The sequence below is a fragment of the Nesoenas mayeri genome (genome assembly GCF_963082525.1).
Source record: "Nesoenas mayeri genome assembly, chromosome: 3".
Taxonomy (NCBI): domain Eukaryota; kingdom Metazoa; phylum Chordata; class Aves; order Columbiformes; family Columbidae; genus Nesoenas; species Nesoenas mayeri.
In genome coordinates, this window is record NC_137544.1 from 59,227,996 (window position 1) to 59,242,833 (window position 14,838).

Here is a 14,838-nt window from a genome sequence, read left to right on the forward strand (position 1 = left end):
ACTCAGTAATAAAAACCTATATTGAACAGCTCAGTTTTAGATGAATAGCCACTGTTAGCTCATCCAGGCAAGCATATGAACAATTGTCGAAATCCTCACCGATACAGATTTTGGCATACTGGTAAACTCAGGGCATGTTACACTGCCTCATGTCATAGCAGTGATGTTTAATGCTCCAGGATGGACCCCTCGGTAAGGAGTTTTCATCAGCCTTACAACAAGCTGCTTTTAGCATACATTTGCAGCATAGTGCTAAAACAGCTCAAGTCTTTGTTATACAACAGACCTAAGGACTTAATTCTTCAAGTGTAGTTGTGCTTTGTCCACACCAGAGAGTAGTACCTTCACTTTGCTACAGGTGAAGAAACCCATTTTGAGAAGTGTGAACATTCATACCACAAGAGAGCATCCACAGTGATACACACCCACTAAACACCTACAGCTGGAAGATCAAGTATTTTGCCAAGGTGTATCCATGAAAAGACTTGAACGGGGGCAGTTTGATGGAGTAGAATTACACAGATATCTTAGCTGACTGGTAGCTCAGATTTGTTCTTAACTTTTTTTAAAAGCTTGCTAAAACTTTACAGAGAGTAAAACCTTTCTTTTAAAATAAAAGATGACAGAGTTTATGGAAGTATTTTTCAGGATTTTACTGCAAACCAATGGGTTTGGTCACAAAAATATGATACATATAACCATGTTAATTATATTACATTATAATGATGGTATACATTACAAGTAAGTCTGTAAGTTTAAATATACATCTAGAGTTATAACTGAATGTACAGATTTACAATACATACAATCAGGAATGAAAAACCCCTAAACCCCAAAACCATAAATAATGCCCATTTTACAGATGACATATTTTAAACAAAACAAAAAAGGAAAAAAAAAAAAAAAAAAAGAAAAAAATAATCCAACAGCTTTGACCGACTGCAGCTGGGGCATTTTGGTCCATAAAAACCCTTTCTAAAAATAGAAATCTTTTTTCATAGCAGCAATGCTTTCTTCAAGCATTTGGATACAAGTAATTGTGAGCCCATTTCAATAATTTTAGTTGACTGTATAGATTTACAAAAGAAATTTCAAAATTACACTTAATTTATCTTCCAAATATGGAAGAAAGAAACAATGCCCCACATTGTGGTATCCTGCAAGTGTCACACTGATGCTTTAAACTAAGTCCATCTGTAGTACGCAGACCACACACATACCATTTGTTCACATAGTAAACCCACATAAATGAACTGAGAAACACACTCTGCAACAGGGAAAGCTTTGGAGCTCACGAGATCTCATCAGAAAAAGGCACATTTCATAAAATCCTCATCACGTTCAGATAGATCTTCAGGCAAGGCTTTTCGGAGCACGATTTCAAAACAGCTTGTTCTTACTCCTACGATCTGCCATAGCAGTCTGTGGCAGCAGTCACTCTTGTTTTTCTTTCCCAAGGAGACAGCACCACTTTTGGGGAAGAACGAATGGAAATGAAAAGCCTGTAAAGCTCATTTAGAGAGTGATGTGCTCTTCAAAAAAAGCTTCCAGCAAACAGTGTAGTTGAAATTAAGGCTGCAAAGCTGCCATGGTAGAAATGTGCAAATTCTCTTTCAAGATGACTGGTCAACTGGCAGTTTCACCAGAAGGCCAAACAAAAATAAAAATAATAGTTATTATTATTAAAAAAGAAAAAAAGAAAAATGTTCACAAGAAAGAGTCCACAGGTGGGGCATATGAGAAGCCCAAAAAAGCCTCTGCGGCCTCTTTGACGCTGGCAGTGATGAGGATGCTGTCTGGGGACTGGCCAATGGAACTGGGGACTGGCTCATCTGTAAACTCCGGATCAAAGTGTCGCAGGTCACTGGGGCCACTCTGTGGAAAGGGCAGAAAATGAAAGATACAACATTTAGACACAAATGTTTTGTGAGTATAAGGTTCAAGTCAAAATGGGGACAAGCACCCTTGTGCAGAGACTCACAGTGTTATCACCTTGGGCCCACTGTTTTAACAGCCTTTGACAGTTTTAGTCTTTTTTTTTTGTCTCCTGCTGCATGTTGTCTCACTAAAACCAAGATGATTCAGTTTTAATGCACTATCCTCCAACTAAGCTCATGCAACAATGCAAACATGCCACTCTGCCATGCAGCAGTTTGCAGGGGAAGACTTTGATCTCTGGGCTAGTTATTAAATTTAGGTTATAAAATGCTCAGAAAGTGAAAGAGAACAACCTCCACAAACAGATCTCCCTCTTTAGGTATTAGTATCTGACAAGCCAAATGCCACTCTGCCCTTAGAAGCTACTTGCTTTCTACACCTTACCTTCCCCTTGGATAAAATGGGGATGCTGGGGATGACTTTAAAATAGCCATGCAAATGAAGCATGTGATAGGCCAAAAAACCCAGCTAAATTTATATGCTCCATCAGCTACTGCTTATTTTTAATCTTCCTTGGTCAGCCACAGGGGAAGGAAAAGCTGTGTTCCCCATACACACCCATCCAGCCAGTTGTCCCCAGCTCCTGGGCACAACACGAAGACACTCTCCATACATTCTATAATTAGAAGTGATACGTACCACATTTGGGTTAAAAGGAGGCGTAATCTTCTTATTAATGAGATCATCCCAGTTAATTGGGGAGAAGAAGATGTGATTCTTAATCTCCATCTGTTACAGAGAGAAAAATAGATTAATTCAGACCCAAGCTAATGTAAGCAGTATGGCCTAGTCACCATTCTGTGCTGCCCACAGGCACCAGCTGGTTTCCACTTACAAAGTCCTCCTTGGCACCAAGCCTCTTTGTCCTGTCCTTCTGCAAGAGGCCTTCCAGGAGATGTCTAGCAGAGTTGGTAATATTTGGCTTCAGCTGCAAGGGTTTGTTCAAGATGTTGTCATACATTTCTGCCGTGTTCCTGCTGTAGAAGGGCGGCTGTGGGAATGGGAAAGGAGAGATCCGGGTTAATGAGGCTTCTTGAGGGAGAAGGACAAGTAAGCTAGTTTGATTTGTCATGAAGGATTCGCTGCTTACCAGGCCATAAAGCATCTCATACAGGACTGCTCCAAGGCACCACCAGTCCACAGTCCGGTCATAGGGCTGCTTATGGAGAACTTCAGGAGCAAGATACTGTGTAAGAAAAGGAAGAGAGCCACATTAACCAAAGAGATCTTTATAATTAGGAGAGCCTCCTCATTCTTAAATGAAAGCAGCTTACCAAATCCCAGCAATATCTAAGCTACTGGAAGGCTAAAAAGCTCTTTATAAACAGGGAGACAGCTCAAAAACTGTCCTCTCCTGCTCAACAAGCTCTACATATCCTCACTGGCAGCCTGATATTATAAGACCCGTAATACTCCCTTGCTTGTCTAACAAGCCAGAAATATATATGGGACACGTCAGGTTTCACTGACGAAAACAGCACTTGCTGCCATTCTGCATGCCGCGGGCTGAGGGCTGCCCGTACCTCCGGTGTGCCGCAGAAGGTGGAGGTTGTGCCATTGTGCTCTATGTTTTCTTTGCAAAGTCCAAAGTCAGTCAACACAATGTGTCCCTGTGAATCAAGCAGAATATTCTCCGGCTTCAAGTCTCTGTAGGAAGAGATGAAAGAAGACAAGGACTCGTTAGAGGACCTACAGTGAGACTATTTCAAGTGCAATTGCTTACAGAACCTCACTAAGCCACGAAAAAATATTAAAAGCAATTCTGAACTCACATTGAGTTCAACTTGTCAATGTTTATTCAACAAAGCACGTTTTTTCTTTTTTTCAGTCTGAAAAGCTGAACAAGATTGCTTACCGATAAACAATGTTCAGGGAGTGCAGGTAGCCCAGTGCACTGGCGATTTCAGCAGTGTAAAATCGAGCTCTTGGCTCCAGGAAGCAACGTTCCCTCTGGAGATGGTAGAACAACTACAGGAGACAGAGAGAACAAAGTTGTTTAAACGGTGCCAAAGCCTGTTAACAATGCACTTAATTAGACTCAACATATATAGCCAGGGAGAACAATAGCAGGAAATGGCATAAGGATCCTTTGGTAGTTCAAAACCTGGCAGGCTAGAAACACTCAATCTAGTAACTTTTCCCCCATGACTTTTCCCCTTGCAATTCTTTTTTATTTAAAAGGAAGGGTGAAAAAGTCTACCCTACCACCGTGCACATGATAGGAAATACTATTTCATTTTCTTACTGCTTACCTCTCCACCATTGATGTAGTCTAGGACAAAATACAATTTGTCTGCAGTTTGGAAGGAAAAGTGCAGCCCAACCAGGAAAGGGTGTTTCACATTTTTCAGCAGGACATTACGTTCTGACATAATGTGCTTCTCCTGAAAACATAAGAAATCATCAATGTTTAGTACACTTGCTTAGTAACAGCAGTAAAAATATATTTGATGTACATCACAATGGCATCACGAAGAAGCAGCTTACCTCCTTCTTCTTCAGGATTGCTTTTTTCTGCAGGACTTTAACAGCATAGAACTGCTCTTCTGCCTTATGTCGTGCGAGGAGAACCTGAAAGAGGATAAAATTCCAGAACTGAGCAATGCTGAAATACAGAACAGCTTGTAAACACAACTGGAAACAAGCCTGTATTGATTGAACTGCTGAGCACTTCTACATCCCTTTGGTTCAATGTGCAAGTCCTTTGCTGGAAATGCCTAAACACTATTAACCCTCTGGCAGCTAAATCTAGCCCAAAGTTTTTATTAGTAGTCCCGTCCCCCTCCAAAAGCAAAGTATATATTCTTCCCAGCACTACTGCCTCCTCATTCCCTCCCTCTTCTACAACTCTTTCAAAGGCACCACACTGCTCCCTCTCCCTGCAGATATGCAGAGAACCAGGCTGCAAAACATGCTCATATCTGGTTTAAGTGACCACCATTTACCAAAGCCAGTACAAACCAGACCCTCTGGCATTACATACAAGAGTGGAAGGGTAAATCAATCACAGTGAAAAGAAGTTAGACTTACCTTCCCAAAACTGCCTTTTCCAATCACTTTTAAGAAATGGAAGTCTGATGGTTTGGCATGTGGGTTGGATGATGGACCAAGATTGATCTGCTGTGAAGGACTGGGCTAGAAAAATAAGCAGACAGGACACGTTTATTAAAATTAGCTTGGTAGGGAGAGTATCAACAATGCCTCTTTTTCAAAAATATCAATAAAATTACATTGAAAGTAAAGATTAGCACTCTTCTTATCGCTAACAATTTAATCTTGACCTCTGCTAGATATCTTCAACTACTAGGTGCTGCTTAAGAAGGGTATAACAGCCATAGTTTATTTAAAAGTTCTCATTGAGGTCTTAGCCACATTCCATAGTGAAGTAACAAGCAATAAAGCTTTTTTTTTTTCCATGTTGGCAAAAATCTTCACTTTAACTTGGTAGCTTTTTTTTTGCCAGTCACACCAGTGTGTTATCAGCTGAATTAAAGTAACACTCCTGATGCTAATTTTGTTACACTTCTATTACCAGCTGATTTGATGTTCTAAAATTGCTTCACTAAGTAAAATCTACTTACCGGAGGAGAAGGATTAGCATTCATAAGTTCAGGCTCTTGAGGCTGGGAGATTTTCAAGATAGACTGAACTTCAGGGCTGCAAGGGCAAGAGTATGCATAATTAGAAGAGTTCACCAAAAGCATCAATAAGATCTTTCCGCCAGAGGGCACACATGTATTGTGAAAGAGAAGTTTTGGGTTGGGCTATTACAGAAGGCTACTGAAACAATCTATTCGACTTAAGGAGTAAAATTAATCCACAGAAAGTAAATTCTGCCATACAAAGAAATGTATTTATACTGTAAGTATAGTTCAAAACAGGGACCGGGCTCTAAAATTCCCATCCAATTCATTTCTCCCCAAACCCAGCCCACTAAGATGTGTTGCCAAGTGAGTAATACCTCAAGATCAATTAACTCTTCCGTAACAGTCATGTCAGAGGCATTACAATAAATATTTTTTAAAGTATATTTTGCAATAGATAGCTACATTTGTGACTGAAATCTGTCTGAAATTTCTGATACTTACTGCTTGCATGCATAGGAGTTGGTGGCTATCTTCTGAATGAAGTCGTTTAGCCCCATTCTTCTCTGCTTCATGAAAGCTATGAAGTAAAAGGACAGGGAAATAAGAAATAAAATCGTTAAGCCATCCTGCGGAAAATAAATCACAGCTTCCCGAGCATCCTTGGAGAAGCTCCCCGCCGCTCACCGATGAGGATGGCCACCATCCCCCTCATCTTCGAGTAAGTTAAGGTAGGACCAGACGCCTCGGCTGCTTTCACGGTCATTTTCGAGCGAGTGGAGGATAAATAAAGAGCGTACAATCACCACCGGCTCTCAGCACCGCACTGCCTCGGCGAGGTACCCGACGACGTTTAAGTGGCGGCGGTGATGGGCGGGAACGGGGCGGAGCGGCGACGATCGTCCCCCCCACTTCTCCCCCGACGTCCTCGGAGGCGATCATCGGGAGAGGTGGAGGAGGGGGGGACAACATGACCATCGCCGACTTTGCCACTGCTCCTCCCTAGGCGCACCCCCCTGGAGAGCCCCTCACCGCATCCCCACCGAGCAGAGCATCTATGAACAAACGCATCAAATACAGATATTTTTTTTTTCCACAGCAAACTCCCTTAACCCCATATCTCTGCCCCCACTTCTTTTCCCGGCCCTTTTTTTTTTTTTTTTTTGGTTATATAAAGTTGAAATCTGGCTCTGTCCTGGACGAGCAACTTCCTAAAGCATGTGTCGTCCCCCTCCCCCCGCGCCGCAGCCCGCGTCCGCTCTCGGGCCCTGCCGCCGGTTCGCCGCCCCGGGTGAGCGGCGATAAGGGACGCTGACGTTTCCTTGAAGGAGCCACAGTGACTCAGGAGAACAAGATTTCCTGCCCGGTTTTCAATAAAACAAACAAACGTCCCCTTCTGTGCACTGCCCTGATCCCGGCTGGGACATTGCTGAAAGGAAAAAGGAAAAAAAATATACAACGTCTTTTTTTTAATTCCAAAAAGGGAAATAGGAGGGAAAAAATCTCAGTCCCCTGAACTTGGAGGAGACGGCAGAGATCTGCTTCTAGAACAGGTGGGAAAGTGACCGAGGACTAGACAAGTGAAAGGGAAAATAAATTAAAAAAAAAAAAAAAGGGCCCCCAGATTAAAACAGCCCAGGCTTTGCAGTTTTTGTTTTCACTGTACACGGTCATTTGGGAACACCGTGTACCCGGGACTTAATTGCTCAGTCGCTTCCTTGCGGGAGCACTGGGGGCACGTCAGGAGCGCTGGTGCATACACGAAAACACAAGGTGGAACGATGCTGCCGGGCATCCTCGCCCGGTGGTCGCGGGGCAGGGCCGGCGATGGGTATCAGGGTATCACGGCCTCCCCCTAACTGTCGCCCCGGGGCGCATCCCCACTTGCAGCCCTCGCAGGGGGCAGGCGCGGACAGGGGGTGCTGGGCTCCTGCGCGCTACAGGCGGGTGGAACTTTCCACCCGACGGGGCGTTATTCATGCGCGTATTTCGCCTTTCTGTCTGAGCGAAGGGCGCTGGGATGCGGCCAGCGGCTCCAGCTGCAACGTGCCCCCGTCCTCCCCCCGCCCGGAGCCCGTTTTTTTTTTTCCCTCGCTGCACCCGCTGCTGCTGCTTCCCTCGCCAGCACAGCCGGCCGCTGGGCGGCATCCCTTGGCAGCTGCCTGTATTGTCTGCCCCCGGGGAAGTGATGGCAAGCATCCCTGCACAGCAGCCGTCAAAGGCTGCAGCTCACCCTGACCAGCAAGACGGATGACATGAAGTATAGAGATAACCCCTGCGAGGTGGGCAACAGGTCTTAGCAAGTGCTGCAAAGGCCTTAGAGCGAGAGAGTAAAGAGGGATGTTTGCTGGTTCCGCTGGTCTCTGCATCGAGACGCCGCTGTCCTTCCCGGAGCGGAGGGGGGCCCTGCCCGGCCCCGCCGCCACTCCGCGGGGGAGTGCAAGGGAGCCGGCGCCGGGGAAGGAAGGGGCGACGGGAGAGGCAAGGAAAAAGCTGTCTGCAGCTGGCGGGGCTCTAGCTTTTCCGACTTGTTGCTTGCCTCTCTTGCAAAACCTGCCACTGTCATTAATCGAAGCAGAGGCCCCCCCAAAAAACAAACCAAAAAATCAAAAGGCACCCTCCTCGCGCCCCCCCCCCCCCCCAAACCCCAAACTTGACAGATTGGAAAAGGAGAAGTCAGTTTCCTCTGCTCCCTCAGGACTGCTTTTAGAGTGTTACTGTTAAAAACTACTTGAGATCCGAAGTTTTGAGGGTAACCAGAGCTTCCGTCCCTTGCTCTCTGCTCCCCCGGCATCTCTCTCCGGGCTTTACGACGTGGCGCCCCGCAGCCGAGCCGGCGGCGCTGCCTCCTCGGCACACTCACGCCAGCTGTGCACAGAGGCAAGCGTCTTCCAGCCCCCGGGCGGGCTCCGGCACAGCCTTCCCCCCTCTTCTGCACAACGTCCCATGGGCTGCAACCCACTTCCCGCCTCCCTGCTCAGCCGCGGCCCCTCACGCTGCCCGCAAGAGCCCACGGCGCAGCCCGAGAGCGGCCCCACTGTCGCCAGTCGCTGCCCACGCTCCGGCCAGTAACACCACCACCCTCGCCGCCGCTTTGCACGGGTTTCTTTGGAAGGGCTTCGCTGCTCTTGCCAAGTTACCTGGACCCTTTCTGTGCGGAACGCTGCCCCTGCTGTACCCCGCACGCACCCTCCTGTGTCCTCCGGTGCCCCGCTCCGCGGTGGCCCCGCTGCTGGAGGGGTAATTTCCCCTGTGGGGAGACGTTTTCCTGCCAGGGCAGGGTGTCTCGCCGGCAGAGCGGTAAACCCACCTTTCAGCGACGACTTCTCCTCTTTGCCCCTCATCTCGCTCTCTGTCGAGATCCCGGGCGCGGCGTGGCAGCGCGGAGGCTGTGACGGGGCTACCGGCGGCCGCCGTAATCCCAAATAACTCCCCTTCCTGGCCGGACGGCCCGGAGGCAGGAGGGAGGTGGCGAGGGCGGCGAGGCCGGCCGCCGCTCCCGCTGACCCGTTTACGGACGCAATACCGAGGGCGGTTGACATGCAGGAGCGTTATAAAGTTCAGCACGGGCCGCCCCGCACACTCTGCCCCGTTGCAACATCGCCCTCAAAATTACTGTAATCAGCGCGCACACGCGCACACACAAACACGCAAGGGCAGCGGCGGGGGAAGCGGGGGGGGCGCACCCTGGCCCAAATTGACCTGCCGGCAGCGGCTGACCCTGCCCCGCGGAAGGAGGCTCTGCCCACGCTCCCCCCGCCCCGGCGCTGTGCGAGCGGCCGCGCACCCACGGCGCGGGTCCTGCGCCCACCCCGCTTCCCCAAAGAGGCTCCGCGCCAGGACGGGCAGGGGCGGGGCGGGGGGCTGCTGCTGCCCGCGGGGGGCGCAGGGCTGCGGCTGCCGGCCGGGCTTCCCCGCAGGCCGGATAGCGCCGGGGCGGGACCGGCGCCCCGCTCCGACCTGGCACCCAGCGCCTTCCGCCGGCAGCGCCCCGGCGGCGCCCCCCGCCCGCCACGGCCCGGCCCGGCCCGGCGCCGCGCACTCCTGGCCGCGCCCGCCCGCGGGAAGCCGCTGTCCCTCTGTCCCTACGTCCGTCCCTCTGTCCGGTACCCACCTGCCGGCTCCCGCAGCCGTCAGGGCCCTCGCCCTCCCACCCCGTGCTGGCGGTGCCGCTCCTCCTGCGGCCCGGCGGCGGGGAGTTCACAGCACGGACGATTTTAATGTGAAAGGGAGGAATTCCTCCCAACCTAACGAATGAATTATTGTTTTTATCTATAATTCACGCGGTGTTTGAAAGTCATGAACTGGGTTCTCAGAAGCCCGGGGTTTGGCTTAAAAGCCTGAGTGTCCTAAGGCTGCCTTTTAAAACTTTTCTTTACAGCGACAGAGGCAAACACCTTAACAGTTGAAACGGGCAAGAGAACACAAGCGAGAAAAAGATACCCAAAGGTCCCCTTATTCAAAAGCCAAGTCTAGAAAAGCGTCAGACATTGTCAAAATCTCAATAAATTGAAAGAGTTTGCATCAAGAATTTGTACAACCAGTGTGTTAGGAGTGTACAGTTAAAAACTAAATACAAGAGAAGAATAAAAAAGTTACAGTGCTGTTTCACACTCGTTACTTTTTTCCCTCAGGCTAAAATTTCAACATGTTTTCCTGAACTTCTAAACTAATGTTTTTTTCAAAGCAAAATGAATAAAATGAAGTAGAAGGTGGTCACTGATAACAAAAAGGAAAGGGAGACTCCATACAAGGGCTCTTAAAAGTTGAAGAACTCTGTGCCCCAGGATGTGTGCACACCAAAAGTGTAAATGAGTTAAAAAATTACTGGATAAATGAATAGGGATGTCTGACCTGGAATTTTCCTGGAAAACAAATTCCTGGAAGCCAGGGCAGTTTTGGGGGCAAATCACTGAATATTTGCCTGCTCTTACTATCTTCCTCCACAGTGCACTGTTAGCTGGTGTGGGTAGCACAGACTGACCTACGAGGACCTTGGGCTCATACCTTCATTCTGATAGTCTTATATTGCACTTCTGAGTGGCATGATGCTGTCTTTTATAGTCACAGAGTTTAACTAACTCACAAAACCCCAAGAACTTCTTCTTTCTGGAAAAATGAAAGAGACCTGATTTGATTTGTAGCCTAAAGTTATGCATTTGACTCTGCCAAATAACTGTATTCCATATAAAAGGATCTCTAGGTAAACAGATGCTCATCAAGCTCTTCACCATATCAACATCCAAAACAGGGCCCTGCTGCTGGGCTGTGAGAGATGCAGAAAGACACAGACTCTGCTGGAGCCATGGGTGATGTAGGCTTAAGGGCAGAGCAGGCATGATGTGCTGACTTGCCAATACAAGGTAGGTACGAGTATCCCTGCCGATGCAGAGATTGGGATGTGCCCAACATAAAGCCAGGAGGGATCTGTTTCAATTTATCTTAAAGACTGGACAGGCCCACACATCACTGGTGCGGCTGTGTGTTGGCCAATGCAGTTCAAAGCACCTTCAATAGTAGCTGGACTGTTGAAATTTGGCTCATTAAAGAAATCTCCCTGTTTGGAGGGTTTCTTCATCTGCGATGGACAGACAGATTTTAGTCCTGCTTGACGGTGTCTACAAGGCACACAGAAATGTCTCCCTCTTCCCCTTCAGGAAGGTCAGTGGCTTCAGCAGGCTACACGGTAACTGGAATTTGTGAGTTCTCTTCCTCAGATTCTGTTCTGGTCCTTGCCATCCACTGTGGAGGAAGATTTATGAACGTAATTCAGCGCCTCCATCCTTCAGGAATAGATTCTCGGGTAGCTTCTGAACTTCAATTTGGCAATGAATTAAATGCTGAATGAATGAATTCCTGCTTACTCATCTTGCTGAATCAAAACCTTAGGATGCAGCAGGTTGAACTGTTTCTAGAATTACTTGGCTGACTCTGGAAGAAAGCTTCCCAAAGTTATGCAAATATTTTCAGCAGTATTTGGCTTTGGCTTAATTAAACAAAAATGGAATTCAAGCCTTGGACTGCAGGAGTAACATAGCTTCCTAATGCAAAAGGAGGTAGCACTCCTAACAGCATCTGTCTTCTGAAGCAATATCTCAAAAGCTTTGATTTTCCTCCTGTAAATCCCCAACAAACAAGTTCTTGTCTCTGACCTTGTAATTAAGTTTTATGTGCAACAGCCGAAACTTTCAGTCAAGACCTTCAGGCTACCCCATGAATGATGTCTACAAGTAGCAACAAATAGATAAGGAACAGAATAACAGCTTTAATAACAAACCCAACAGAGATTTTAAATCAGGAGCTTTCGAATAATGTCAACAAGTCTGCTAGACATTGTTCTGACAGGAGGTTTATTGACTGAAGCCTATTGATCTGGAAACATCTAATTGATTTCGGTGTCATATTTTGCCAAACACAAATTTGGAACATCTGTATTTCCCTTTTCTGATGCTTACAGAGCAGGTTTACTGCATTGTCAATAAGAGGCTTTAGTGCCAAGGGATTACGCTCATAGGATCACAGAGTGATGCAGGACTGCACTGAGAAAAAAGTAATTCCTGTCCTTGTAGAAAGCAATGGAAAATTACAGCATCCTTTCAATGCACTGACCTCTAGTTGAAACAGCTGATAAACAATGACACTAACTTGCGTTTTAATTCCAGCACACTGATTCGAGTCTAATGGAGTTGTTGTCACTTTATGAGCAAATATTGTAGGTATTTCAGCCCATAGTAGTCAGAAAGGGGTGAGAGCAGAAGCAGCACATTTCTATGCCCCTTTTTTGAGTGTGCCGCCTCCCTCCTCCAATTAGTATAAGTCTTTGCAGTGTTGTGTCAGCTCTCTAGCTTAGAGTCCTCATAAAATCAGATTGGATGACAGATACTTGAATTCACTATTGTTCTTATGAACTTAAAATAATGTGCTGTGATTGCACAGAGTTTGGTCTTATCAGAAATGAATAATGCTAGTATAATAAAGGAATGTGAAAACATAAGAAAAAGATAGAAGAGTGATTAAAAAAATGCTTGCAAGAAAAATGAAGATTCTTAGTGATGCTGTGAATGCGGTCTGCTGGTCTCCTTTGGTCACAAGGCAGCCTAATGTGAGGAGCTGGTATATGCTCCAGAATGAAAAGTGTAGGCATGCACTGTCTACTGAATCTGGCACTCAGATTTTCCTTTCAAAACTTTAGCATTTGAACGATAATGACAGAGATGGATTTAGGAACTTTCTATCAAGCACACAATCTGAACAAGTTTCCCTGTACTTCTCCCTGTATTTGCTAAAATACAAATGATAGCTGATCAAATCTAACTATCAGGTCATCTGTCATTCCCTTATCTCTTAATCTAGTGTTCCACAAGGAGGTGTTTGCTACATTATGTCTCAATGCCTTTTATCATCACCATTGTAGTTCATTATCTTAAAGATATCTCTAAGACTGTAAGCCCTCCAGCAACCTTGGAGTTAAGGCACCAAATACTGTAAATAGTGAGCAAACTAGCCAAAGAGAGGAATTTTTGCTAGAGAGAGGTTCAGCTGGCTGCTAACTCAAACCAGAAACTTGGATTCTAGGAGATGAATTGGATATGAAAACAGAGGGCCGCTAAAGGGAGGCTCACACTATCAGGTCTTGATGCTTTTCCTCATGGTGATACCACCATGTCTCTTGCCATTATGTTGACTGCTTTAATATTCCTTATTATTTCTAGCAGATCTTCTTTTGGGAAGTGTAAATGGCTTCATGGGCAGAAGGATGCACAGCACATATGCTAAACCACACTTTATCTGTAGGGTTTCTTCTCTAGTAATCTATTAATTTAGGACCTATTTGCCACTTAGTTATCTGGGTCCATTGCTTTCAGTCGGGTTGTTACACTATTTATGAGGGCAAACTAATTAGTCCAAGAGAGAGGATGAGGGAAGAAGTGCTAATTTTGCCCTAGATAACTGGTCCAAAATGGAGTCAAAATATGTGTTTATAGTCATAGCATATCTACCCTTCTGAAGTTTTGGCATTTGAGGTAGGCATATAGTCACCGAAGGCACCCTCCTTGGTCAGAAGAGACAAATAAGCATCCCAGAGACATTTCAGTGCATCTGTGGCCTGAATCAGGCAGTATCTAATGTTGAGTTGAAGGAATCTGGGCCTGAAACCCACAGGTAGGTAGAAGCATTTTTGAATCACAGTTTTGTTTTGTTTTTATTTCTGAAGCTTCACATGTAAATGATGTAGAATTACTTTAAAGGATCATATTGTCAACACACCCTGAGAGAGCTGGCCATTTTTTTCCTGATTTATATATATATATTTATGTAAAAAGATAAAATCTTAGGGCAAGTTAAAATACTATACATGATAGAGATTCCTGAGCTGGCTCAGTCCAGTCTAGTTATGGACCTGGGAGAAGACTTGTAACATTAGTATAATGCTCCATAGTGCTCCTCAAGAATGAATAACACATTTTGGCTTCAAGCTAGTAGCCCTGCATAGTTCTATATTGTGCTGGACAGACAAGACATACCAGCTTTATTGAAATTAGTTGACATTATCTTGCCTAGTGTTGTGTCTGATATAATCTAAGAGAGATGTGAAAGTCTTAGTTCTATTTTTAAAAAGTGGGAATTAAACCACAGGGTAGACAATGTGTCTCATCTAAAAGAAATCCGTGGTAGAACTAAAACTTAAATGCGAAGTTAACTTTCTCCAGTTCTAATAACTGGATTACACTTACTGTACGGTAATCTGTATGCCATATCTGCCAACCTCATTCATGTAATTACATGCATTGTAAACAGATCACTTAGGGTGGCAAGAGCCAGAACAGGCACTACAGGCATCTGCTGCACCTTGGTGGAACCTTGCCTCAGTATCTGATATTGCTATAGCCCTGGTTCCCATCCCAGCAGGAGCCACTAATCACAGTGAAAAATGTGAGAGTTGGAAACACTGACACCTAAAAGGTTCTCTTGTGATTCCAGAAAGAAGCTAAATCCAGATTTGTGGGGAAGGGAAGGAAGTATAACTGCATCCACAGTGAACTGGCAACTGGTAGTGTCACCTGCCACTGTCCAGCATATTGGAAATACCAGGAAAGTGCTTTTCCCACAGCACATGATCTCCACAAAGAATATTACTGTAAGACAAAAAAAAAAAAAGTCCCACAGCTGTTTCGCAGGCAGAAAAGTAAAGAAAAAGCCACAAACATCTGAAGCATGAATTTCTTTTTTTCACTTCCAGATGCTATTATCAAACCTGTTCAGTCATTCATTGCACTGTGAATCTCTTTCTAGTATTCCAATTAGTCCAAACTTT

At 45.8% G+C, this 14,838-nt stretch overlaps 1 protein-coding gene across 2 annotated transcripts; it reads right to left on the minus strand.

The window, feature by feature from the left end:
* Nucleotides 1-495: 495 nt before the first annotated feature.
* On the minus strand, nt 496-9,122 carry SGK1 (serum/glucocorticoid regulated kinase 1). 2 transcript variants are annotated; one of them, XM_080341572.1, is made up of 12 exons: nt 8,833-9,122; nt 6,027-6,102; nt 5,520-5,595; nt 4,969-5,073; nt 4,426-4,509; nt 4,191-4,322; nt 3,794-3,906; nt 3,462-3,585; nt 3,029-3,124; nt 2,774-2,929; nt 2,578-2,667; nt 496-1,875 (listed from the first exon to the last, which is right to left on the minus strand). In XM_080341572.1, the coding sequence occupies exons 1-12, from the start codon at nt 9,062-9,064 to the stop codon at nt 1,708-1,710; spliced, it is 1,452 nt and encodes a 483-aa protein (XP_080197698.1). In that variant the 5' UTR covers nt 9,065-9,122; the 3' UTR covers nt 496-1,707. The 2 variants fall into 2 exon arrangements, with proteins under 2 accessions (XP_080197698.1, XP_080197699.1); XM_080341573.1 differs by lacking the exon at nt 8,833-9,122 and adding an exon at nt 6,210-7,628 and having other exon boundaries at nt 498-1,875.
* Between the last annotated feature and the right edge of the window lie 5,716 nt (nt 9,123-14,838).

Excerpts from the sequence above, each read along its gene's own strand:
- SGK1 (XM_080341572.1), bottom strand. The coding sequence starts at position 9,064 with ATGTCAACCGCCCTCGGTATTGCGTCCGTAAACGGGTCAGCGGGAGCG. Across the intron at positions 2,668-2,773 it reads TTGGTGCCAAGGAGGACTTT|ATGGAGATTAAGAATCACAT; the intron begins GTAAGTGGAAAC and ends TCTCTGTAACAG. Across the intron at positions 1,876-2,577 it reads CTCCTTTTAACCCAAATGTG|AGTGGCCCCAGTGACCTGCG; the intron begins GTACGTATCACT and ends CCCTTTCCACAG.